General features: G+C 37.3%; 1 protein-coding gene and 1 non-coding gene across 5 annotated transcripts in view; both read left to right on the top strand.

The window, feature by feature from the left end:
* LOC105479814 (nuclear receptor coactivator 1) overlaps positions 1-27,777 on the top strand; it is a 161,876-nt gene that overhangs the window by 42,553 nt on the left and 91,546 nt on the right. For all 4 annotated transcript variants that reach the window (XM_071076293.1, XM_071076294.1, XM_071076296.1 and 1 more), the window contains exons 3-5: positions 3,598-3,703; positions 11,294-11,460; positions 18,614-18,711. In XM_071076293.1, the coding sequence (XP_070932394.1) occupies positions 3,615-3,703; positions 11,294-11,460; positions 18,614-18,711 (354 nt within the window). In that variant the 5' untranslated portion in view covers positions 3,598-3,614. The remainder of the gene's footprint in view (positions 1-3,597; positions 3,704-11,293; positions 11,461-18,613; positions 18,712-27,777) is intronic.
* Positions 23,791-23,897, top strand: LOC112426359 (U6 spliceosomal RNA). Its single transcript, XR_003017647.1, has one exon. It is a non-coding gene; the product is annotated as a U6 spliceosomal RNA (small nuclear RNA).

Genomic DNA, 27,777 nt, shown 5'->3' on the forward strand with positions numbered 1-27,777 from the left:
GAGACTCAGTGAGGACAGTTATTTTGTAAATTTTATTCACTGCTGTATCTCTAGTACCTAGAACAGAGGTTGGCATATGGTAAGAGCTCAGTAAATATTTGCGGCTAATTTAAGTTGGTCTGCTCCCACATTGAGATCAATTTAAAGTTTTTTGGCTAATATTTACCTTTTTGTCTAATATTTACCTTTGCTGAGAACATGAGATATTATTACCAAGGATTTTATTTTTGAAGTCTTTTCTTGAGGTTGAAACTAAAGTTAACATATATAATCTATATACTTGTATATACAGATGATATATATAACATAATTTATTTATATATAGATTATATAGTAATATATAATACATAATACACAGCATATGTAATCTATGAACACTTGATTGGACCATCATTTAGTAACTCATTCACCAGATCCTATAATAGACTCACACAATAGGTGAGAGCTGATACAAACTTTGTATATTATGTTTAGGAGGTTGGATGTTGTCCTATGGGCATTGAGGATTTAGTAAAGGGTTTTAAGTAAGAGATTGACATGATTAGACATACACTTGGTAGACTACTCTGGTGGGTCTGCAGAGGATAAACTTAAGGAGGACAAGACAAGAAACAGGGAGAAGCTATTTGGGAAACTATTTTAGTAGTCCAGCAAAAGAGTTAAATGAGAACCTGGATTGAAATTTTGGTAAAGGAAAATATGAAGAAAGGATAGATTTTGGAAATATTTAAGAAGTAAAGGCCGGGCGCGGTGGCTCACGCCTGTAATCCCAGCACTTTGGGAGGCCAAGGCGGGTGGATCACTAGGTCAGGAAATCGAGACCATCCTGGCTAACATGATGAAACCCTGTCTCTACTAAAAATTAGCCAGGCATGGTGGCGGGCACCTGTAGTCCCAGCTACTTGGCAGGCTGGGGCAGGAGAATGGCGTGAACCTGGGAGGCAGAACTTGTAGTGAGCTGAGATCAGGCCATTGCACTCCAGCCTGGGCGACAGAGAGACTCAGTCTCAAAAAAAAAAAAAAAAAAAAAAAAAAAGAAGTAAAAACTGGCAAACCTTAGTGTTTGCTTGCATGCAGGATATGAGAGAAAAGGCTAGAATGACTGCAGTGTAGCAACTGAGACAGGAAATATATGAGAAGGAAATAGGTTTATAGATAGACTTTGCCCAAGGACAGGCAGGTAGTGTTTAATCCAGGACTTAAACAAGGTTTTTCTGGCCCCAAAGCTCATGCTGGTTTTGTTTTGTTTTGTTTTGTTTTTGCTTTTTTTATTATTTTTAACTGATGCATAATAATTGAATGTATTTATGGGGTACAGTGTGATACTTTGATACATGTGTACAATGTGTGTGATCAAATCAAAGTAATTAGCATGTTCATGTCAATCATTTTTCATTTCTTCGTATTGGGAACATTCAAAATCTACTCATTTTGCTATTTGAAAATAAATTGTTGTTAATTATAGTTACCTACAATGCTATGGAACACTAGAACTAAATCCTCATATTTAGCTGTACTTTTGGATCTATTAAACAACCTCTGGCTATCCTCTCCTCCCCACATCCTTCCCAGCCTCTAGTAACCTATTCTGCTGTCTACTTCTATGAGGTTAACTTCTTTAGTTTACACGTGAGTGAGAATATGCAGTATTTGTCCTGTGGCTGGCTTATTTCACCTAGCATAATGCCCTCCAAGTTTGTCCATGTTGCCGTGAATGAAAAGATTTGATTCTTTTTTGTGGCTGTATGGTATTTCATTGTGTATATATACCACATTTTCTTTATCCGTATATCTGCTGATGGACACTTAGGTTGATTTCATATCTTGGCTTATTGTGAATACTGCCACATAATATTGGAGTGCACATATCTCTTCAACATACTGATTTCGTTTCCTTTGGACATACGCATATTTGTAGGATTGCTGTATCAGATATATAGTAGTTCTATTTTTAGTTTTTTGAAGAACCTCCATGCTCTTTTCCAAATGGCTACACTAATTTGCATTCCCACTAAAAATGTATAAGAGTTTCCTTTTCTCCTCGTTTCTTCCCAGCACAGAAGCCCATCCTTTTAACTACCATGTTGCAGTAGGCAAATCTAGTTGATTCCTTATCAGGGAAATGAGACCTTGAAAATGACATTTAAGCAGGGATGCTTTTGCTGCTGTTTATAGGACAGATTAGAAGTGAGAATGACTAGAATTGAGAAGGGAGATTAAAGGATCTTGCATTAATCTACAATTAGGTATTTGGTTCCACATGAGGATTATAACCATATCTGGGAATGAAGAAGGAGGAGACAACCTTGTTAAGGAAAAATTAGCAGGATTTGAATGCCAGTTAGAAATGAGTAAAAGAGAAAGAAGAATAAAAAATTGTAAAATTGTGATCCTAAGAGTTGGAAATTTTAATAAATAGCACTTCTAATATGGAGAAATTGAAAATGTGCCTTTTTGGTTGCATGAAATAATAAGTTCATGATTAAAATTTTAGGGATTATTTGTACACCAAAAAATACGACAGTTACTGGTCTTCAGAAAAGGGCTAGAAGCAGAGTCAGTTTTAAGACTAGAGGAAAGGGTTTACTCAGAAATACCAATTAAAGCCATGTGAGAGACTCTCAACATTCTTTATAATAAAGTTTCTCAGTATGGCTGCTAACATACAGTGCTGTAGTTTAATTATTTAGAATTTAAGGAAAAGCTAAAGGTTCTCCCATTTAATGAGAGTTTTCTTTCCTTTTGTAAGGGTAGATGGAGTAAAAGAGAATGGTGAAGTGTGTTGTTTGGCACTAATAAAATCCAAAAGGTAGTGATGATTTTAAGACCAAGGATAGGACTCTGAGTTTCATTAGGAATTATGTGGAGAATAATGGTTGATGAGGGACAGATCAGCAGGGATCTTTAAGTGCAGTCACTAACTGGTGCAACATGTGAGAGACCTGGCTGGCGTGCTAGGGGGAATGACTTTGTGTTCTCTGGGATCTATACCAAGATCCTAACATAGACTAAACATTTGATCTTTGTTGCCTGACTACATAAACAAAAGGTTAGGAGTATAGAACTCAAAGCGTAAAGTACAATTCAAAATCTAAATCTAGTTTATCGCTTTAACTTAATTATATATATATTATTTATCTTCCTATCAATATAAAATCCCAAACCTTATGAGTGAATGTTATTTTAAATTATGTTGAAAGCAGGTTCTAAATAATAAATGCAAAGAATAATTTATCTGACTCCAGTTCAACATTCGGCTTTTACATTTACACATGAAAATGATTTTTTTCTCTTTGGAAAAAAAAGTCTCAGTATCTGTTTAATTATTCTAACCACGTTTTCATCCTAATTGGTTGTAACAATTTCACAAAGGATTATTAATTTTATTTTACAGATGTGGAAAAGAAAGCATAGAAACACTGTCTGATGACCTCTGTACTTTTATGTAGATCCTGATATTTTTATGATGGCTGTAATTATCTATTCATTGAGATAGCACAGTTTTTAGAAATTTTCTAACAGAGGGGAGCTTCCCTACCTTTATTTGGTTGGAAAGGTCATAAGGGTAGATTTCTTACTGTTGTCCTTCCTGTTTAGGTGTGAAGTTTTTCAACATGAGTGGCCTCGGGGACAGTTCATCCGACCCTGCTAACCCAGACTCACATAAGAGGAAAGGATCGCCATGTGACACACTGGCATCAAGGTAGGAACACTCCTCTTAGTCTATTTTTGGCAGAGCTGCTTTATTACTTTCACTGCCACTTCAGAGCTTTTGTTTAATCTACTCCAAGTTCAGTGACTTTCTTTGAGTCTTTCATACTCACCATGTTGTCTTCCTTCCCCCAGGGTCTTTGCACATGCTTCTCCCTCAATCCAGCTTGCTTCCTCTTGATTTCCTTTAGTTCACACCTACTCATCCTTGAGATGTCAGCTTGGTCATTACATCCTTAAAGAGAGCCTTCTCTTCCTTCCATAACTGTTAGATCAAGTTCCTTCTTTCATATAACTGTCTCAGATGTTTTTATAGCCATGATCCATAATTGCAGATTTTTACTAGTGTGATTATTTCATGAATTTCTGGCTTCCCTGCTAGACTCTAAGCTGCCACTTGGTAAAGGACCTTGTCTGTTCTTGCTCATCATTGTATCTTTAGTTCCTAACACAGTGTGTGGCTTATATGTAGTAAGAACACAGTAAAGATTTGTCAAATGAATAAATAAATCTATTATATACCTTTAATTGCTGTCTTAGAACATTATGGCATTAATGGAACTAAGAAATATCAGACTTTAAAAAAATTATTATTGTGTAGTTAAATATTTGGTTATAAGAAATATGACCACCTTAAACAGGCTAAAAGAAACCTAATGCTAAGGAGACCCTCACAAATGCCAGATAGAGAAGAAACCTCAAATGCCAGATAGATTTAAATATGCATAGTTATATTCAGTCCTGTTAACTTTTGATTAGTATTGCATTACATGAATATACCACATTTGAAAAAGATGTTTTTATGCAAATACATTCCCTAGCTGCTCATTTAATATTAGATTAAAAGAGCAGCTAACTTCCTACCTGAGAGTAGCTTCCTACATTGAGTGGAAATTTTATTCCACTCATCTTCTAGGATTTAGAGGAAAGTTTTTCGAACTCCACACTATTGACATTTTGCATCAGAAAATTTTTTGTTGTAGGGGAGCTGTCCTGTATTTTGTAGGGTGTTTAGCATTATCCCTGCTTCTACACACCAAATGTCAATAGCATCTTAGTTGTGACAACCAAAAATATCTCCAAACATTGCCAAATGTCCCCTGGGGCCAGGGAAAGCAAAATCACCTCTAGTTGATAATCACTGATCTAGAGAATAAAGCTACAGAAGACTCTTCTGTCCTTGGGTTACATGCTGCTTTCTCATGGGAGGAAAAAAGGGAGGATTTTAACAGGAGAATGCCAAGGCTCCAGGCTTGAGAAAGAAAAGTGACCATTTATCTTACTCAGCTCAGAGAGCTGTCAGAGAGAGACAATAACCTGAGTATTCATAATCACAAGTAAGTGTCCAGATGCTGGGAGGAATGTTGAGATCAAGATACGATCTAGAAGTGTGTTGTCAAAAATTAATGCTCTTGTTTTTATCTGTATATAAAGTCAGTCGTTAAAGGAAAAGTTAAGAATAAGTAACTATCTTTTACATTTAATTTTTTGTTTGGGGAAATTTTTTAAATATGTAAAAGAATATAGACTAAGAAACTATATCCAACACAATGTAATTGATAATATTCACATTATTATTTTGTTACTATTTTATCATATTTGCATAATCCTCTTTAAAAGTAATACAATATTGATTTGTCTGCAGTATTTTAATCTATTTTTAATAATCATGTGGGTATTTTATATATATACACACACAGGTATCTGAGCAATATAGAACATTAAATTTACATAATTTATATGATACTGTATATATTTTCTTTTTTTTTTTTTGAGATGGCGTCTCGCTCGGTCGCCCAGGCTGGAGTGCAGTGGCGCAATCTCGGCTCACTGCAAGCTCCACCTCCCGGGTTTACGCCATTCTCCCACCTCAGCCTCCTGAGTAGCAGGGACTACAGGCGCCCGCCACCACGCCCGGCTAGTTTTTTGTATTTTTTTTAGTAGAGACGGGGTTTCACCGTGTTAGCCAGGATGATCTTGATCTCCTGACCTCATGATCTGCCCGTCTCGGCCTCCCAAAGTGCTGGGATTACAGGCTTGAGCCACCACGCCCGGCCGTGTATTTTCTATAGTGTACTTTTTCAACATGGATTTTGAGGTTTAAATATGCATAGATATATTCAGTCCTATTAACTTTTGATTAGTATTGCATTACATGAATATACCACGTTTGAAAAATATTATTTTTCTACAAATGTATTCCCTAGAGATAAACAGCCCTGTTATAAATTTTCGATGTTACAGCCAGCCCTGCAGCAAACATCCTCACACGTATCTCCTATTTTATACATAAGAGTTTCTTTGGTCAGGCACAGTGGTTCACTCCTGTAATCTCAGCACTTTGGAAGGCCAAGGAAGGTGGATCACCTGAGGTCAGGAGTTTGAGACCAGCCTGGCCAACATGGTAAAAACCCATCTCTACTAAAAAAAAAAAAAAAATTAGCCAAGTATGGTGGCAGGCACCTGTAATCCCAGCTATTCAGAAGGCTGAGGCAGGACAATTGCTTGAACATGGGAGGTGGAGGTTGCAGTAAGCCGATACAGTGCTACTGCGCTCCGGCCTGGGCAACGAGCAAAACTCCGGCTCAAAAAAAAAAAGAGTTTCTTTAATATCTGTATAAATTTTTATGTTCACTAGGTAAGTACCACATTGTTTTTCAAATAACAGGCATTGAGAATTCCTTTTTTCCCACATTCTTACTAACACTGTTCTCTTCTCATTTTAGTACTTTGCCAATCTAATGGGTGTGGGGTTATAGTTTTAGGGGCATTTCCATGATAATTAGATAAACTGATCATCTTTTTTTGGTCTTTTACTCATTTATATTTTCCTCCTTTGTGAATTTCTTGGTTGGTTGTATCTTTTGCCCATGTTCCTGCTGGGTTGTTTGTTCTTTTCTTTTTTATTTCTAAGACTTATTTTAAATTTTCTGGTTACTAACCTTTTCTTGCTTATAATTGATGCAAGTATCTTCTCCCAGCCTGTTGGTTAACATTATTTATGGTGTCTCTTGACATACAGAGCCATAGGTTTTCATGTGTCAAGCTTTTTAGGGTCTTGTTTAATAATTTTCTTCTACTCTAAGGTTTTAACTATATTTTTGTAATGTTTTCTTCTAATACACGTTTAAGGTTTTAATTAATCTGAAATTTATTTTTGTGCATGGTGTAATGTAGGGACCTAATTTTATTTATTGTTTTTCCCAGTTATACACTACCCTTGACTGTTTTTGTTCTGTTATCTTTATTATAAATCAAGTTCCTGTATATATAGGGATCTTGTCTGAGCTTTTTTATAGTTGCCTTGATATGTGATGGAACAAGTTGTTCTTCTTGGTTATTCTTCAAATCCATCCATTGTGCTGAATCTTCTTACATGTTCTAATGGTTTATCTGTAGATGCTCTGATGTTTTTGTGTATATAACATCATTACAAATATAAAAGTTTCGTATCTTCTCTTCTTTAGATATCTTAAAGATAATTATCTTCACATTTGCTTTAAAAATATTTGAAAGTACCATCTCCTTGAGGTTTGTAACTCAAATATGTGCTTCAGTTTTAACAAAACAATGTATTTGATATGGTAAACTAAAAATTTATAATATTGAAACTGAGTTTATGTATGAATATCGCCTTGTAATGTTTCTGTCTCCCCAAACAGAAGTGAATTCATTAATCATAAAGAGCATCTGTTAGACATCAGGGTATTACCAGCATTGTGTACAGATCCTTGAACAGGAGAGTTTCTCAGCAATTGTCTGGTGGGGTGAGATATCTCGTATCTCCCTCCTGTTACCTCTTCTCCATTCATTCATGCTTCTAGGAGAATGAGGATTAAAACGTTAATCTCAAAATTATAGGTAGCTGTGTTTGTGCTTGTTGAGCATTTCCAATTCAACTCAAGTACACATTAAGTGCCCGCTCTTCAGCCAGCACCATTTGCATGATATTTTAAGGATACAAGTGAAATGTGAGACGTTTCTGTCGTTAGGGAGCTTACAAATCTGGTCATGGCACTCATTCTGCTTTTTAAATTTCTGGGCTCCCCGTGTCCCTGAAAATAAATAATCATAATCAAAACGATGATAATAGATAACATTTACTGAGCTAAAAGTATATGCCAGGAACTCTGCCAAGCATTTTACATGTATTCTCTTTTTTATACAAAACTCTGGGAAGTAATGTCATTATCCTAGTTTTACAGATAAGAAAATCGAAGCTTAGAAAAGTTAACTTTCCACTAAGTGACTTGCTCGGGGTTGGATGGCTAGTAAATGACAGGAAGTTTGGGCCTGTGCATTTTTTGTTGTTGTTGTTAAGGCACAGGATCTCATTCTATTGCCCAGGCTGGAGTGGAGCAGCACAATCATAGCTCACTGCAGCCTCCAACTCCTGGGCTCAAGCAATCCTCCTGCCTCAGCCTCCCGATTAGCGCATACCAGCATGCCTGGCTAATTTTTATTTATTTATTTTTTTTGAGACAGGGTCTTGTTGTGTTACCCAGGCTGGTCTTGAACTCCTAGCCTCAAGCATTCCTCCTGCCTCTGTCTCCCAAAGTTCTGGGATTACAGGTGTGAGCTGCTGTACCCAGCTGAACCTGTGCTTTTAAGTAGTATACCATGCTTTTTATCATGGCGTGCAAGATCCCTGTGATCTGATCTGGACCACATCTTTTGCCCTTTTGTTTCTTATCTATAGTTTAGCTATACTGAACTACTTATAGATTCTTTAACTTGGTATTTTCACTCTTACTTTATACCTTTGAAAAAGCTGGTTTTTTCTTTCAGGAAGCCAGCCTCTCCCTACCACTAAGTTCATGCATCTTGTTCTCTAGGTCTAGGTGTACTTCTGTAGTATTCTAGTCTTGCTGCATAGTATTGTAATGGCCTGTTTTCTTTGTTTTCCAACTAATTGGGAGCTGCATCTAATTTATTTTTGGATCCTCCAGACACAGTACATGATTATCTGGCATATAATAAGTATAGGAGTATTTGTTGAGTTAGCTAGTTTGTTGAAGGAAAAACGGTACACACATGAGATATTAACTCAGAATAGCATTAACTAGGAGGTCTGCAATATAAATGGTAATAAAAAGGATTTGTAAAGAGAGAAATATAGTTGACCCAGAGTAATAAAGGAAGACTTCTTTTCCATTAAGGTAGACTTTTTTTTTTTTGCCATCTCCACTTTTGGCTTTGAACATATCTGCTCTCATTTTATCTCCTTGCTTATTGGTTACTTCATTTCATGGTGAGTTTTTGTAGTCTTAATCTCTAGTCATTTTATAGACACCTTGCCAGTTCATTACTTTTAGCTTCTTGCTTTCTCTATCCCCTCTCTGTCTGCGTGTCCTGCCTGTTCTCACTTTTTTCTTTTTCTGTATACTGTCTTCAAGTTCTTTGGTTTTACACAAAACTTACCATCAAAAACATATTTGAGAGTTCCACCAAGAGAGTCCAGTTTACTCTAAATGTTGAAATTTAGATCCATGGATTTAAATAGATCATAACTTTAGACTGAATTTACTAAATAGACCTTATATCAGTTAGTTTCTCTAAGGTAGAAGTAGATGTCTTCAAACACTGTCCGGTTGCAGAGTTGAGGTTCTCTAAAACCTTGTATGTATCAAAATGTATGTTACTCATTTTATTCATGCCTTGGTGTGTAATTTGTCAAAATATCTTGCTCCATTTTCTTGTTATGGGAGTTATAAGATACAATTTTAATAACTACAATTGGGAAAATTCCTCAATAATGAAAGACTTAAAAGATGAAAGACAGAAATGTGACGGTTGCAGTTTTAAAATTTGGTTTTGTTTTGGCATTTGTAATATTTTGTTTTGTGTAGGTAAATACATTTGATTAGTTGATTCTTTTCAACTTACTATATTATTTTGTGCTGTTGTTTTTATAGTCTTTAGTATTATTAAGAAAGGTAAATGGGGCTGGGCTTGGTAGCTCACACCTGTAATCCCAGCACTTTGGGAGGCTGAGATGGGCGGATCATGAGGTCAAAAGATCGAGACCATCCTGGCCAACATGGTGAAACCCTGGCTCTACTAAAACACAAAAATTAGAGGCCGGGCGCGGTGGCTCAAGCCTGTAATCCCAGCACTTTGGGAGGCCGAGACGGGCGGATCACGAGGTCAGGAGATCGAGACCATCCTGGCTAACACGGTGAAACCCCGTCTCTACTAAAAAATACAAAAAAACTAGCCGGGCGCGGTGGCCGGCGCCTGTAGTCCCAACTACTCGGGAGGCTGAGGCAGGAGAATGGCGTGAACCCGGGAGGCGGAGCTTGCAGTGAGCTGAGATCCGGCCACTGCACTCCAGCCTGGGCGGCAGAGCGAGACTCCGTCTCAAAAAAAAAAAAAAAAAAAAAAAAAAAAAAAAAATTAGCTAGGCATGGTGGCATGTGCCTATAGTCCCAGCTACACAGGAGGCTAAGGCAGAAGAATTGCTTGAATCCGAGAGGCAGAGGTTGCAGTGAGCCGAGACTGCACTGCAGCCTGGCGACAGAGTGAGATTCCGTCTCCAAAAAAAAAAAGAAAGAAAAGTAAATGGTATCTTAATTGTTGCCAGTTATGAGCTTTATAGCAGCCGATCTTCCCCTCTTCTCTCCTCTTTTTTCTATTACTTTTCTATCTAGCCAAATGATTTTGATTGCTGCTTATAAAACAAAGAGCTACTTGTGACCGGTTCTCCTATTATATTAGTTTGATAATAACAAAATTTCAAAGTCATACTTAACTGTCTTTATATGTGTTACAAAACAAGTTACCTGATGACTTGGCTAACTAAACCAGGGCTAAAGACTGAAAGGCAAAACCGAATCATAGTCATTGAGTACATTTGGTATACTTTTTTAAAAAGGTGCTACCTGTATGCGCTGTTATTCCTTGTTCTCATTATTTTGCTTTAAGATAAATTGTTTGACTTTGTTTATTGCATTTATAGGAACTTACAAATAGTTTTTTTTCTGTCTTTTTAGGACACAGCTGTATACAGAATACATTGTTCACTGTACCTTCATCTCTGTTATTATCCTTCTTATTTTGCTTTTGAATGGATACTTTTTTGATGAGGATCAACTAATGGTTTAATCATAAGAATTAAAAGTTTATCAGAGTTACCGGATTTCTAACTGTAACTTTTGAATTCTAGTATCGTTTTCCCTGCTTAATTTATACCAGTTATTTGAAAATTGAGATTTTTCTATTTCAAGGAGTTATTCATAATATAAAGTAGTTCCAAATGCAACTAGTGTATTTATTGTATGTTTGCTTTTAATATCTAGTAATTGTTAGTTATTTGAAAATATTCAAGGTGTATATATGATTGGGGAGATATATCTGTTATAGCAGTCAATTTACTTTATATATTTTAGCCAGAATTGTTTTCTAAACTTTGGTATTTGGTAGTGTCCATTTTTTAGATGTGAATTTATATCACTTTCTAAATCTGGTTTTATATTTTCAACAAAAATAAAGATCTCACTAAATGTGTAAGCATAGATACTTGATCAGAGAAGGAAATATGGTGATACAAATGTACACTAACTGGATTTTCTTTGTGTGACAGCACTGAAAAGAGGCGCAGGGAGCAAGAAAATAAATATTTAGAAGAACTAGCTGAGTTACTGTCTGCCAACATTAGTGACATTGACAGCTTGAGTGTAAAACCAGACAAATGCAAGATTTTGAAGAAAACAGTCGATCAGATACAGCTAATGAAGAGAATGGAACAAGGTAAAAAACAAAAAAAAAACCATGGCCGTGTGCTTTGTTATTAAGAAATTTATAATATGTCATTTTGCTTTATTATTATTATTATTTTTTTTTTTAATTTTTTTTTGAAACAGAGTCCCACTCTGTCACCCGGGCTGGAGTGCAGTGGCACGATCTCAGCTCACTGCAGCCTCTGCCTGCCAGGTTCACGCTATTTTCCTACCTAAGCTTCCCAAGTAGCTGGGACTACAGGCGCCCGCCACTACACCTGGCTAATTTTTTTGTATTTTTTTAGTAGAGATGGGGTTTCACTGTGTTGGCCAGGATGGTCTCGATCTCCTGACCTCGTGATCCACCCGCCTCGGCCTCCCAAAGTGCTGGGATTACAGGCGTGCACCACCGTGCCCAGCCTACTTTTTTATTAAGAAATTACATTGAACATTATATATAAATAAATGTCTTTGTTAAAATGCTGTTTATTTTAGAAAGAGAACCTGAGAATCTTCTTGTTATAACAAAGTGTCTTATTAAGTTAACTCAAAAGCTGGTTGCTTTAGATTATGGGACTCAGTATCATAAGAGATTGAGTCAGAAGACACAAGTTGTAGAGTTGGACCTGAGGCCCTGGCATAGAGTTCTTTAGGACAGTAGCTCCATGAAGGGAAAAATCTCTCCAGCTTTATGAGGAAGTTTGTCTCTACTTGGGCTCTTCTCTCCAAAAACCCTGATTTTTAAAAATTTTTTATTTTATTTTATTTTTTTAATTTAATTTTATTTTTTTTAATTTATTTTGAGATGGAGCCTCACTCTGTCACCCAGGCTGGAGAGCAGTGGTGTGATCTCGGCTCACTGCAACCTCTGCCTCCCGGGTTCAAGCAGTTCTCCTGCCCCAGCCTCCCGAGCAGCTAGGATTACAAGTGCGTGCCCCTATGCCCAGCTAATTTTTGTATTTTTAGTAGAGACGGGGTTTCACCATGTTGGCCCGGCTGGTGTATTTTTAAGGTTCATATTTTTACTACCTGTATTTACTAGGAACCCCATACCATCAAACCTCCTTGGTTGCCTACCAGAAAGAAAGGCAAAGCACTTTGAAGAAACAATCCCACAAGCTGGCCCCATGGGAGTGCCACAGAACAAGTGCTTCTGAGGGTGATTTTACACTGCAAAGTTACTTAACATATGAGGAAATAATCTAGAGTAACAACACAAATAATAAACAGAAGGACTGACCCCAAAGAACTTCAGATTATTAACATTAAAGTTTTATAATTTTAAGATTTTAGAAACTGGAAAATGGATAGTCTAGTGACAACTGATTTAGCAACGGGAGAAACCATACTGTAAAACTGCAGAGGGGAGCACTGGCAAGACGCCTGGCTAACACTAACAGCCTGGCTCCTGCTTCCTAAATTGGGGTTGGCAGGATTCCTCTGGGTAAACTGAGCAGTCGGAAGGTGAAGTCACGTGGGGATGATCCTCAAATGAAAAAATTCATTCCTTATCTTGCCCCCACTCCTCACATAACTGCATGTTCTGTTTAATGTGAACAAAAAGCCAGATATTGGAGGAAAGCCTGTAATATAAAAGAGAGCAAACCAAGCAAATAAACAGAAAAAAGGAAACTCAGAGGAAGCCGAAACAATGCAGGGAGCTGAAGAAAACTTAAAAAGATACCAGTCCCTCGGAGACATGAGGGAAGATATTTCATCAAAAAATGAGAATAAGTCCTATAAAATGAAATATTCAAAAGAAGAAATAGCTTTTGGAACTTAAAAACAGGATAGCTGATAAAAATTTTACCTGTTTCTACTCTTTGCCTCCTCACACTCTGTGCCCTGACCAGTTGCAGGCACACCCTGCCCCCGCTATTTACGCTTGCTGTTCCCTCTGTCTGGAATGCTCTGTCTCTAGATATCTACATGCTTTATTCACCCTTTTCATGTCTTTGCTCAAATGTCTTCTGAGTAAAGTTGTTCCTAACTAAACTATTTGAAATATTTTAAAAACTAGAAAACAAAATCTATGCATCTTTTTACACCTTCTTTATTTTCCCCACAGTACTGTTTACATCTGACATATGACATATTTTATATATTATTTGCCTGCCCCCACTAGAGTTCCATGAGGGCAAGGATTTTTGTTTGTTCACGACTATATCCTCAGTACCTAGAACAGCACTTGGGTACATAGTAGGCTTTCAATGCATGTTTGTGGAATGAATGGATGAAGGGATGAGAATTGAAGAAATCTCTTAAATAATAAGCAATGGAAAATGAGAGAAAAAATAAGAAACTTATAGGATTAGTTCAGGAAGTCTAACATATGATTAATCCCAGAAAAAAAAGAGAATAGAACAAATAGAAGGGAAGAAATGATAAGAGAAATAATGCAAAAATAATGTTCTCAGAACTAGAAGAATATTAGTTTCCAGATTGAAAGCCCTCATGTAGTGCCCAGCACAGTTGTTGAAAAAGAAAGATAAAGTAACTTATACCAATGCACAATTTAGTAACATTTCAGAACACCAGGGAGAAAAACAAGAGAGAAGAAAAAACAGGTCTCACACATACTAGATTGCTTTCAGAATAGGTTCAGATTTCTAAATAACAACATTGAAAACTAAAATTCTAGACCCAGAATTCTGTGTTCATCCAGTTGAAGTTATGAGTGCCAAATAGACATGTTCAGACTTTCAGAGTCTCAAAGGTATTACCTCCAGTTATACCTGTTTCAGAAATCTCTATCCAATCCAAGATAGTAATGCTAGAAAGAAGGGCATAGGATCTTAACCCAGGGAAACCATGGAATCTTAACACAAAGAAAGGTAAAAGGAGACCCAGGATTACAGTTGCGCAGCAACCTAGAAAATAGCCAGTCCTAGTTGCAGCAGGTGGATAGAGGACTCTAGGGAACATTTCCATAGGAAAAAAGGAACGCATAAGAGTATCTGCTAACTGACTGAATCGAGGTGAATTTTTCAGCTTTGGAGGGGAGCTTAGGGTTGAATTAAACTATACAGAACATCTGAAACAATATAAGAAAAGAAGTGTAAATTATAACACACACCTTGGCTCCCTTATAAAGTATGTTTATATGACCATAGTAACATATATATTAAATATTGGTTACTCAAAAAATTGTTAAAACTATACTGAAAGTAAGAGAGGAGGGGTACTTTGTGTAGCAGGTTGGTGTAAATAACTTAAATTCTTTACCTTTCATGATAGCATGTCAATAGATTCTGTCTAACGTGGACAAAATCAGGTTGTAGCAAATTAGCATGTTACTAAGAAGTATGAAGCGTATTAGGATATAGGCTAGGCTAGTATAACAACACACCCAAAATACAATGGTTTTAAAAAGATGGTCTAGGAAGGTGTCAGGGATTGACTCCTTCCATCTGTTTTGCTCTGCCATTCCTAGGGTATTGCCATTATCCATGTGGTTAGACATGGCCCCCTTGTCCATGTCCCAGCTAACAAGAAGGAGAAAGAAAAAAACAAGAAGGCATGCTTCTTTTCCATTACAGATAAGACCCAGAAATTGCATGTCACTAATGTTCACGTTCCCTTAGACCAGAAACTAGTCACGAGCCGTTCCTACCTTAGGTTTTCCCTAAAATGTTAGATGTTTTGAACTTCACACAAAATTATTTAATCTGCTTGAACTTCATAGTTTGTTTTTTAGAACTTGTTTACAAACAAAAGCCTTTCTTACCCTCATGTAATAAAACACATGAAATGATGAAGGAAATGTATCTTAAAATGAGAAACTCCTGCACCATAATAATAAAAAGATAACATAATTTAAAAATAAACAAAGACCCTGAATAGACATTTCTCCAAAGAAAATGTACAAATGGCCAACAAGCACGTGAAAAAGATGCCCAATATCATTAGCCATTAGGGGAATGCAAACTAGAATCACAGTCACATACCATTTCACACTCAGATGGCTGTAATCAAAAAGACAGATAAGGCTGGGTGCTGTGGCTCACGCCTATAATCCCGGCACTTTGGGAGGCCAAGGTGAGAAGATCGCTTGAGCCCAGGAGTTTGAGACCAGTCTGGGCAACATAGCGAGACCCTGTCTCTACAAAAAAATTAAAAATTACCCAGGCACCGTGGTGCATCCCTGTAGTCCCAACTATTTGGGAGGCCGAGGTGGGAGGATTGCTTGAGCCCAGGAGTTTGAGGTTGCAGTGAGCTATGATTGTGCCGCTGCACTCCATCCTGGGCAACAGAGTGAGGAGTGTCTTAGGAAAAAAACAAAAAATGGTAGTAACAAGTGTGGGTGAGAAATTGAAAGCCTCACATACTTCTAATGAGAATGGAAAAATGATAGAGCCACATTGGAAAACAGTCCAACAGTTTCTCAACTGGAGGAGAGTTTAGGGTTGAACATAGAGTTAGCCATCATATGACCCAATAATTCCACTTCTAGGTGTATCCCCAAGAGAAATGAACACATGTCCATACAAAAATTTGTACATGAATGTTCACAACAACATTATCACAAATTGCTAAAAAGTAGAAACTACCCATATGTCCATCATATGGGTGAAAGTAGAAACTACCCATATGTCCTATAAAAGGACATATACCCCTATGAAGGACTATCATTAGGCAATAAAAAGGAATAAAGTACTGATAAATAATTCAACATGGTTGAACTCTGAAAACATGCTAAGCGAAAGAAGCAGCCCAGTCACATATGACCACATGTTGTATGATTCCATTTATAGGAAATGTCCAAAGAAGGCAAATTCATTGAGACAAAAAATAAATTGGTAGATATCTCAGGCTTAGGGGTATTGGAAAAATGGGGAGTGACTGGTAATGGGAATGGAGATTTTTGGGAGGTGATGAGAATATTCTAAAATTGTGATGGTAGTTGCACAACTCTGTGAATATACTAAAAATCATTGAATTGTGTGCCTTAAATGAGTTAATTGTATGTTGTGTAAATTATAGCTCAAGAAAGCCGTTATTATAAGTATGATGTGAGATAACATACCATAGGTTTGCAAAAATTAAAAACTATAATATTGTTTTCAGCAAGGATGCAGAAGAGCCAAACCAATGTTACAACCTCTTTGGAGAGCAGTTTGTCAATACCTAGTAACATAAGTTATACAGACCTTATGATCCTGCAATTTCACTTCTAGTATTTATCCTGAAAAAACTGACACATGTACAAAACAGGAAATATCAAAAATAGTTTATTATAGGACTGTAGTTATCAAAAGACCTACCAGTAGGGAAATAGAAATCTACTATGGATTATTTATATAATGTAATACTCTTAACAGCAGTTAAAATGAATGAATCAGACCTACATGTATCAATGTGGTTAAATCTCAAACATAATACTGAGTGGAAAAAGTAAGTTGAAAAAGTTTGTACAGTTGTCCCTTGGTATGTGTGGGGGGTTGCTTTCATGACCTCCCACTGATACTAAAATCTGAGTATGCTCAAGTCCCTGATATAAAATGGTGTACTAGCCAGGGGCAATGGGGCATGTCTGTAATCCCAGCTACCTGGAAGTCTGAGGCTAGAGGATTGCTTGAGCTTAGGAGTTTAGGGCTAGCCTGGGCAACATAGCAAAATCCCTGTCTCTTAAAATAAAACAAACAAAATTTAAAAATAAGATAAAATGTAATAATTTTTGCATATAATTGATCCTCCCATGTACTTTTTTTTTTTTTTTTTTTTTTTTTTGAGACAAACTTTCACTTTGTCGCCCAGGCTGGAGTGCAGTTGCGGGATCTCGGCTCACTGCAACCTCTGCCTCCTAGGTCCAAGCAATTATTGTACCTCAGCCTCCTGAGTAGCTGAGATTACAGACATGTGCCACCACACCCAGCTAATTTTTATATTTTTGTTAGAGGGAGGATTTCACCATGTTGGCCAGGCTGGTCTCCAACTCCTGATCTCAAAAGATCTGCCTGCCTTAGCCTCCCAAAGTGCTGGGATTACAGACGTGAGCCACCTCGCCTGGCCCATGTACTTTTAAATAATCTCTAGATTACCTATTATGATACCTACGACAATGTAAAGGCTATGTAAATAGTTGTACTGTATTGTTTAAGGAATAATGATGAAAAGATGAAAAAAAATCTATATGTATTCAGCACAGACACAATTTTTTCTCAAATATTTTTGATCTATGGTCAGTAGAATCCATGGATGGGGAGGACTAATGGTATATATAACTACACATTTATGTAAACTTTAAAACATGAAACAATAATATATTGTTTATATGTATGTTTATATATATAAAACAATAATATATTTTTATGAAATCATACATATGGAGTGAAAGTATAAAAACATGCTTAGAATGATTATGGCAATCTCAGAATAATGGTTGCTTCTGAAAAAAGGCACAGAGGAGGGAGGGCAGGCCTTTCACTGTATTTGCAACATGTATTTATTTAAAAAGGAAAAATACGGAGCAAATGATGTTAACATCTGTGAAAACCGAATGGTGGCTATATTAATATGTGCTGTATAATTTTCTGTATTTTTTGGAATACTTGAAATCCTCCTTTTTTTTGAGACATGGTCTCATCCTGACACCCAGGCTGGAGTGCAGTGGCACAATTATAGCGCACTGCTGCCTCAAACACTTGGGCTCAAGCAACCCTCCTACCTCACCCTCCGGAGTAGGTAGGATTACAAGCATGCACCACCACACCTAGCTAAGTTTTAAAATTTTTTGTAAAGATAAGAGTCTCACTATGTTGCCCAGGCTGTTCTCAAACTCCTGGCCTCATGCAGTCCTCCCACCTCTGCCTCCCAAAGCACTGAGATTACAGGCTTGGGGCACTGCACCCAACCCAAAATACTTCCTGTTTTAAAGTGAAAATATGAATTTTTATGCTTAATAATATAATACCATATTCTCATTGTTGAAACACTGGATGTAGTATTCAAATCTTCATGCTACCATGTATTAGTTACGTTTTCAGGCACATTACTTAACCTTTGTGATGTTCCATTTTATAATCCATAAAATAAGTATAATTAAGATTAGTGTGAAAGTGCCTAGATACTTGACTAAATGTTATTTGAATTTGACAGTTGGTGAATCTGTGTCTTCATAAACTTGACTTTATGAAAACGAGCTCTTTTCAGATATGTGATTTTTTTAAGTTTCTTTATTATAGAGAAATCAACAACTGATGACGATGTACAGAAATCAGACATCTCATCAAGTAGTCAAGGAGTGATAGAAAAGGAATCCTTGGGACCTCTTCTTTTGGAGGTAGGTGTCGTCATTGACTTAGAAAATGATTAAAATCTTTGTTGTAGCCAATTTGGTTTTTTCTTTTTTTTTTTTTTTAATGCCTTATATCCAGTTAATAAATTATAAAACAAAGAACTTCTTACAATTTTATCATGATAACCATTTGACAGTTGTTACTGTTTCAGAATCAAAAGTGAATAATGAACATAAGAAATTTTCATGAAGGCATTCTGAGCAGTGAGATGGAAAACTTGAAGCTTATTGTGTATAGCTTTGCCTTTTATTTCTGTGGTGGTCAGGCCTAACTGGGAAAATAAAATATTAATATTAGATTTACTTGGCTAGCTAGTGTTATCTATATGTATACCATAGAATTTTACTTTTGAGTGAAAGATCCCACAGTTTATTGCAGTACGTGATTTTCTGCAGTTTTCTGAATAAAAATATTTAAATTATTTATATAAACATTCTAAGAGAATTACTATTTTAACTGTCAAACTTTGTAATGTGAAGAACTTTTAAATTTGAATGACTTTGTAATTACTATGTAATTTTCACCCCTGCATTTTCTATCTAATCTTTACTTCCTGCATTCTTAATATAAATGTCTTGTTTCCAAGCATCCTCATTACTTTAAATGCTTTCTCTCCTACATGAATGTTTAAAGACATATGTATGTATGTATATACTCATCCCTCACAATGTATACTTTCTATCTCTATGCCTAATTATGTATATTTATTTATGTAAGGATATATAAAACAAATTATCCTTTCCTTATCTTTTCTAAAGGCTCTCCTCTCTGATGAAATCTTCTTAACTACTCAGACTTGCATAGGTCTCTTTATTTTCTAATTCCTTTATATGTTTTGTGGTATTACCCCACTTCCTCCTGTTTTTGTATTAACCATAATTCCCTCTACCTACTGCTAATGTAAGAATAGTCTTAAAATTCACTTCTTTTACAGCCCCAGAAATATCACGTATTCTCGTTGCTTCACTTTTTATCTCTATAGAGATGATACTCAAATATGTACGTTTTGCTTTTACCTCTTCCCATACTTCATTCCTATAATGAATAGACACTAATAATAATAAATGCTAAATACTTTCAACTCTCCTATTAGCAACTTCTCCCTCTGAATCTAAATTCTTTATTTGCCTTCCACATTATACAAGTACTTTATTACTTCAGACTTTTGCTTTTAATTATTTTTATTCGTGGAACAAGCGCATAATTTTGTAGAATTATAATATATGAAACACATTGGCTGTTGAAACTAGAATGGAAACTACTCTCTGAGCAAGTACATACACATGTAACTGGTGAGGGGAGCTAGTACGTATGATGGATGTGAATTTCTTATTGTCAAAAGAAATCAAAAAATGACAGGAAAACATTCATTCAAAATTATTATAAGAAGACAAAGTAGGAATTAACTTTTTTAGCTGATGAAGTTATTACTCTGAAAACCACTGTGAATCAAAGGAAAACTGTAGCACATTACATATAAATTAAATGTTATTATGCAAGCATTTTCAAATATGAAAGAACATATCACATTAGAAATTTAGAAAACAGTATGGAGGTGTATTTAGGTTCTTGACTTCAAGGAGCTAATAATATTTTTGTTTATGAATTACAGATATGTGAAATAAAGACTATCAAATAGAATTATAAATTTTACAGACAACAAATACCTTCATTGACAACCTGTTATACCTGATGTCTTTTCTATCTTTTTTTTTTTTTTTTTTTTTTGAGATGGCGTCTCGCTCTGTCGCCCAGGCTGGAGTGCAGTGGCTCGATCTCGGCTCACTGCAAGCTCCGCCTCCTGGGTTCATGCCATTCTCCTGCCTCAGCCTCCCGAGTAGCTGGGACTACAGGCGCCTGCCACCACGCCCCTGACCCTGTCCCCGTTAACTTAAACTTTATGGAGTTTCATCCATGGAAGCTAAAACAGGAAGGGTAGAAAAGCTACCAAGAGATGTTTTCATTGAATAATCCACATTACAGTCTTGAGATGCACTGTTCAACATAATAGCCAGTAGCAACATATGGCTATTAAAATTTAAATTAGGGCCAGTCACAGTGATTCACACCTGTAATCCCAACACTTTAGGAGGCTAAGGCAGGAACATCATTTGAAGCCAGGAATTAGAGACCAGTTGGGTAGTGTAGTAAAACCCCATCTGTACAAAAAAATGAAAAAAGGTAGCTGGTCATGGTGACACATGCCTTTGGTCCCAGCTACTTGGGAAGCTGAGGCAGGAGGATTGCATGAGCCCAGGAGTTTGAGGCTACAGTGAGACTTGATTGCACCACTGCACTCCAGCATGGTCAACAGAGCAAGACCCTGTCTTTATTAAAAAAAAAATTTTTTTAATTAAATAAAGTTAAAAATTCAATGCTTCAGTCTCACCAGCCATATTTAAAGTGTTTGGTATCCATATGTGGTCAGTAGCTACTGTATTAGACAATATAAATATAGAATATTTTCATCATTGCAGAAAGTTCAGTTTGACAACACTAGTGTAAGAGGGACTTGCCCAGATAGAAGATCCCCAGAGGTAAAAAATGAACAAATATCCACCACCATACTATGAGAAATTCTCACCATTCAGAATTGTTTATTTCTCCTTTTATTTATTTATTTATTTTATTTTATTTTATTTATTTATTTTTGAGACAGAGTCTCTGTCACCCAGGCTGGAGTGCAGTGGTGCGATCTCAGCTCACTACAAGCTCTGCCTCCCGGGTTCACGGCATTCTCCTGCCTCAGCCTCCTGAGTAGCTGGGACTACAGGTGCCCACCACCACGCCTGGCTAACTTTTTTGTATTTTTAGTAGAGACAGTGTTTCACCGTGTTAGCCAGGATGGCCTTGATCTCCTGACCTCGTGATCCGCCCACCTCATCCTCCGAAAGTGCTGGGATTACAGGTGTGAGCCACTGCTCCTGACCTATTTCTGTTTTTAAAAATATGAAATAAAGTTAGCACAGGTAAAGAATGAAGATCCTGGAAGAAATTTTTGCACATCTAAAGAGAAGGTGACGTTAGAATTTATTTATTCAACAAAGATTTGTTGAATACCTAGAGTGTGTCAGACACTGGATATCTACATCATGGAATTACTATAAAAATTAAGTGACACAATTTCTTAGCAGAGTACTTTACACATAGTACTCATTAAGTCCAGTATAGGCATTTTTTTAAAAGCTCATTTCCTCCCTTTGCTGTCTAAAATTCCTCTGCCTGCTGGTCAGAGTTCTGCATTATTTGACTGTAACCGTCCTGTTTCCTTTGGTCCATAAGAAAACTCTTATTTCAATCAGGGAGGTCTCACTATGTCTTGCACATGCATTCTAGCTTCGTCAACTTGCTTTGTATGATTCCCTACATTTCTTTGGGTTTTTTTTGTTTTTTGTTTTTTGAGATGGAGTCTTGCTCTGTCGCCCAGACTGGAGTGCAGATCTTGGCTCACTGCAGGTTCTGCCTCTCGGGTTCACGCCATTCTTCTGCCTCAGCCTCCCAAGTAGCTGGAACCACAGGCGCCCGCTACCATTCCCTAATTTTTTTTTTTGTATTTTTGTAGAGATGGAGTTTCACCATGTTAGCCAGGATGGTCTCGATCTCCTGACCTCGTGATCCACCCGCCTCAGCCTCCCAAAGTGCTGGGGTTACAGGCATGAGCCACTGCACCCGACCACCATTCCGTACATTTCTTTGTGGCTTTTGACACTTGCTGACCACTCATTCCCACTACCTTAAACATTCCATGGCACCTTTCACAGTGTTCTTTCTCTACCCCTCTGGTTACTCCTCAGCCTTTTTCTCAGATTTCTTTCTTTAATTGCCTCTTAAATGTTAGTATCCCCCAGGATTCTAGCCTTGGCTCTTTCCCTTTTTTTATTCTGTACACATTTCCTGGGAAGGTTTATCTGTGTCTTTGTCTGTATAACATATACACATATATGTGAATTACATGTTTGAAATCAATTGCAATTCTCTGATTTCACGCAATAGAAATCAACTCTGACTAAGCAAATATGAATTTATTGGAATGCTATTTGGATATCATAGAACCATGCTTGGAAACGGGATGAAATCAAGGTACCTTGAGGGTAGAAAGCAAAAGCTTTGTTAACAGTCTCTTTGAAAGAACTATCTGGGCAATGCCCTGCTGCTAGAATGAATGTACTCCTGCTATGTTTAGCTTTTTGTAATCCTTAAGATTCACATTTAAGGAGGAAGTCTCCCAGTGGCCTGATTAAGTATCCCATAAGACTTTATGTAGTGGGGAAGAAAATTTCCCAGAGGAAATCAGAGTATCCTTTACTAGGGGAAAAGATGATTGTAGTTAAAAACAAATAAACAGGCTGGGCGCAGTGCGTCACGCCTGTAATCCCAGCACTTTGGGAGGCCGAGGCGGGTGGATCACTTGAGGTCAGGAGTTTGAGATCAGGCTGGCCAACATGGCGAAATCCCATCTCTACTAAAAATGTAAAAATTAGCCAGGCGTGGTGGTGAGCGCCCGTAATCCCAGCTACTCAGGAGGCTGAGGCAGGAGAATCACGTGAACCTGGGAGGCGGAGGTTGCAGTGAGCTGAAATTGCACCATTGCACTCCAGCCTGGGCAACAGAGTAAGACTCCGTCTCAAAATAAATAATAAGTAAAAAATAAACAAGAGACCCAAATGATTACTATATGTACCTGTGAATCACAAAGGTCTATCCTTAGCCCAGCTCTCTCTTCCAAGCTTCTGTTTCAATACATCCTGCTGCCTTTTAAAGATTTCCAGTTTTCCCAAAGTGGACTCAAACTTTGGAGGTTGGAGGTATTTTGGGGCATCTCAGCAGACTTGTGACAGTGGGGTCACCTCAAGTTTTGGAAAAGCAATGAAAAATGACCAGTGCTGTGATAACATCCAGTTTACTCACGTGACCTGGGATAGTTCATTTTGTACCGTCCGTCCCAGATTTGTTGCCGTAATCTGGGACGGACAGTACAAAATTTGTTGACATGACTTGGGGAGGAGTGTTCCTTGTGCTCCCTTTTCATTAGCATTCTGGAAAGAAATCAAAACTTGTATGTGGTGCTCACTTTGGCAGCACATATACTAAAATCAGAACAATACCGAGAAGGTTATCATAGCCTCTGCACAAGGATGACACACAAATTTGTGAATTATGTCATATTTTTCAGCTGAACCCAACTTATACCACAGGCAAAACCCTCAAGGGCATCAAAGAATATAAAAGCAAAAAGCTTCACTGAAAGGACAGCACCTTTGAATATTAAAGGAACATCAGATACAAAAGAACCAGTGTAAGAGCTCTGGAAACTCAAAAAAACAGAGTGTTTTCTTACATCCAAACCACTGCACTAACTCCCCAGCCATGGTTCGTAACCAGCCTGAAATGATTCACGTGACAGACTAAGAATTCAGAATCTTGATGGCAACAAAGATCATTAAGATTCAGGAGAAAGTTGAAACCCAATCCAAGGAATGTTAGGAATCCAGTAAAATGATATTAGAGATTAAAGATAAAATAGCTGTTTTAAGAAAGAACCAAACTGATCTGATAGAGCTGAAAACCTCACTACAAGAAAAATTTCGTAATTGGAAATATTAATGACAGAATCGACCAAGCTGAGGAAAGAATCTCAGAGCTCGAAGACCAGTTCTTCAGCCAACTTAGACAGAAATAAAGAAAAAAGAATAAAAAAGAATGAACAAAACCTCTGAGAAATACGGGATTATGTAAAGAGACTAAACCTACAGCTAGTGTCCCTGACCAAGAGGGAGAGTATATTAGTCAATTTCCACACTGTTATAAAGAATACCTGATATTGGGCCAGCTGCGGTGACTCACGCCTGTAATCCCAGCACTTTGGGAGACCATGGTGGGCGGATCACTTGAGGTCAGGAGTTCGAGACCAGCCTGGCCAACATGGTGAAACCCCGTCTCTACTAAAAATACAAAAATTAGTCTGGCGTGGTGGCACATGCCTGTAATCCCAGCTACTCAGGAGGCTGACGCAGGAGAATCTCTTGAACCCTAGAGGCTGAGGTTCCGGTGAGCCAAGATCACGCCACTGCACTCCAGCCTAGGTGACAGCAAGACCCTCTCTCAAACAAACAACAAACAAAAAACCCGTGAGACTGGGTAATTTATAAAGGAAAGGGGAGTGTTTTTGTTTGTTTGGTTGGTTTTGTTTTTTGAGAGAGTCTCGCTCTGTCGCCCAGGCTGGAATGCAGTGACACAGTGTTGGATTACTATAACCTCCACCTCCTGGGTTTAAGCAATTCTCGTGCCTCAGCCTCCCAAGTACCTGGGACTACAGGCATGTACCACCATGCCCGGCTAATTTTTGTATTTTTAGTAGAAATGGGGTTTTGCCATGTTGGCCAGTCTGGTCTCAAACTCCTGGCCTCACATGGTCCACTCGCATTGGCCTCCCAAAGTGCTGGAATTACAGGCATGAGCTACCGTGTCTGGCTTGAAAGAGGTTTAATTGACTTCCAGTTCCACGTGGCTAGGGAGGCCTCAGGAAATTTACAATTACAGCAGAAAGTAAAGGAGAAGCAAGTACGTTCTTCACCAGGCGTCAGGAGAGAGAAAGTGAGAGAGAGAACGAGGATGTGCCACACTTTTTTTTTCAACTTTTAAGTTCTAGGGTACATGTGCAAGACGTGCAGGTTTGTTACATAGCCAAATGTGTGCCATGGTAGTTTGCTGCACAGATCAACCCATCACCTAGGTATTAAGCCCAGCATCCATTAGCTATTCTTCCTCGTACTCTCCCTCCTGCCACCCCTGCCCCCAACAGGCCTCAGTGTGTGTTCCCTCCGCCATGTGTCCATGTGTTCTCATTGTTCAACTCCCACTTATAAGTGAGAACATGCAGCATTTGGTTTGATGTTCCTGCATTAATTTGCTGAGCATAACAGCTTCCAACTCCATCCATGTCCCTGCAAAGGACCATGATCTCATTCCTTTTTATGGCTACATAGTATTCCATGGTGTGTGTTTACCACATTTTCTTTATCCGGTCTATCATTGATGGGCATTTAGGTTGATTCTAGGCCTTTGCTATTGTGAATAGTGCTGTGGTGAACATACATGTGCATGTATCTTTATAACAGAATGATTTATGTTCCTTTGGATATATACTCAGTAATGGGATTGCTGGGTCATATGGTATTTCTGCCTCTAAATCTTTGAGGAATCGCCACACTGCCTTCCACAATGGTTAAACTAATTTACACTCCCACCAACAGTCTAAAAGCATTCCTTTTTCTTTGCAACCTTGCCAGCATCTATTGTTTTTTGACTTTTTAATAATCACCATTCTGATTGGCATGAAATGGTATCTCACTGTGGTTTTGATTTGCATCTCTCTAATGATCAGTCATGTTGAGCTTCTTTTCATATGTTTGTTGGCTACATGAATGTTTTCTTTTGAGAAGTGTCTGATCATGCCCTTTGCCTGCTTTTTAATGGGGTTGTTTGGTTTTTTCTTGTAAATTTGTTTAAGTTCCTTGTAGACTCGATATTAGACCTTCCTCAGATGGATAGATTGCAAAAATTTTATCCCATTCTTTAGGTTGTTCACTCTGATGATAGTTTCTTTTGCTGTGCAGAAGCTCTTGAGTTTAATTAGATCCTATTTGTTAATTTTTGCTTTTGTTGCAGTTGCTTTTGGCATTTTCATCATGAAATCTTTGCTCATACCTATGTACTGAATGGTATTGCCTAGATATTCTTCTAGGATTGTTATAGTTTTGGATGGTGTCTTTTATTCCTAGAACTTTGTCCAGTCACAGTCACTTGGGTAGTCTCATTTAAAGCCAGGGCCCTATGAGAATCCTTGGCTAATGTGAACCCTTCCATGAGACACATGGTGGTCTTCTTCAAAGGATGACATCCTGGGCAGAGTTTGGAAAAGTTCTCAGATTGATTACTGAGTGCATAGGCATTTGTTGTCTTCTCTGTATGCAGTAAAACCAGCTGTCAGGTCTTGGAGGAATAGGAAGTTTCCTTCCCAGGAGCACACTTTTTAGTTAATTAGATAAACAACATATGAGGGAAACTTGTAGAACAAGAACAAGTAATAACAGATTGTATTAACCAGACATACTTTTAAAAAATAGAGATGCTTCTATATTCGTGGGAATAGTCTCAAAAAGTATTCCCTGAAATGTTACTAGTCTCTTGAGCGCGGAATTCTGGCAGATCTTCCACTATCAACCTCATTTTTATATTTTTATATTTTAATTTTTTATAAGTATATATTTATAAGAAAATGCAAGTTAAATTGTATTTATACTGATGCAAAGAACATTTTAAAAGAAGTTTCAGGTCTATTTTTGAAAAATAAATCTGTTTTTAAATTATTTCTATTTTTATATAAACTTCAAGGCACGTAAATATTGATCACCTACTATGAGACTTATAGCTAATCTGAGCAGTTTTATAAACCCGATTTAGATGTGAGGTACTTTCCCATGCTCATCTAAACCCAAAATATTTTTACAAAGAGTTTATCTAGTATTGAGATTTTAAAGATTATTAATCACATCCCCGTCTCCTTTGCATTATGGACTAAGTAAGTCACAGCAATCAGGTAGAATAAAAATAGCTTTATTCCTTTTTGTTCTTGCTAAAGAAAATATTAGCAATATTTTAAATGAGAACAATGGGTTGTGCTTCAATCTTGCTTTAAATCTTGTTTATATTCTTTGTGATGAAGTGATAATGGAGATGTATTACTAAATTTAATTTAATATTTGGTTTAAATAATCTTGTCCATTCATCTGTTGGCAGACACTTAGCTTGATTCTCATATCTTGGCTATTGTGAATAATGCTGCAGTGAACATGGGAGTGCAAACATCTCTTTGACATACTGATTTCATTTCCTTTGGATATATACTCAGTACTGAGATTACTGGATCATATGGTAGTTCTATTTTTAGTTTTTTGAGGAACCTCCCTACTATTTCCCATAATAGATGTTCTCTTTTCTTCACATCCTCACCTACACTTAACAGATATGAAGTGATATCTCATCATAGT

This window comes from Macaca nemestrina, chromosome 13 (assembly GCF_043159975.1).
Source record: "Macaca nemestrina isolate mMacNem1 chromosome 13, mMacNem.hap1, whole genome shotgun sequence".
Classification (NCBI taxonomy): domain Eukaryota; kingdom Metazoa; phylum Chordata; class Mammalia; order Primates; family Cercopithecidae; genus Macaca; species Macaca nemestrina.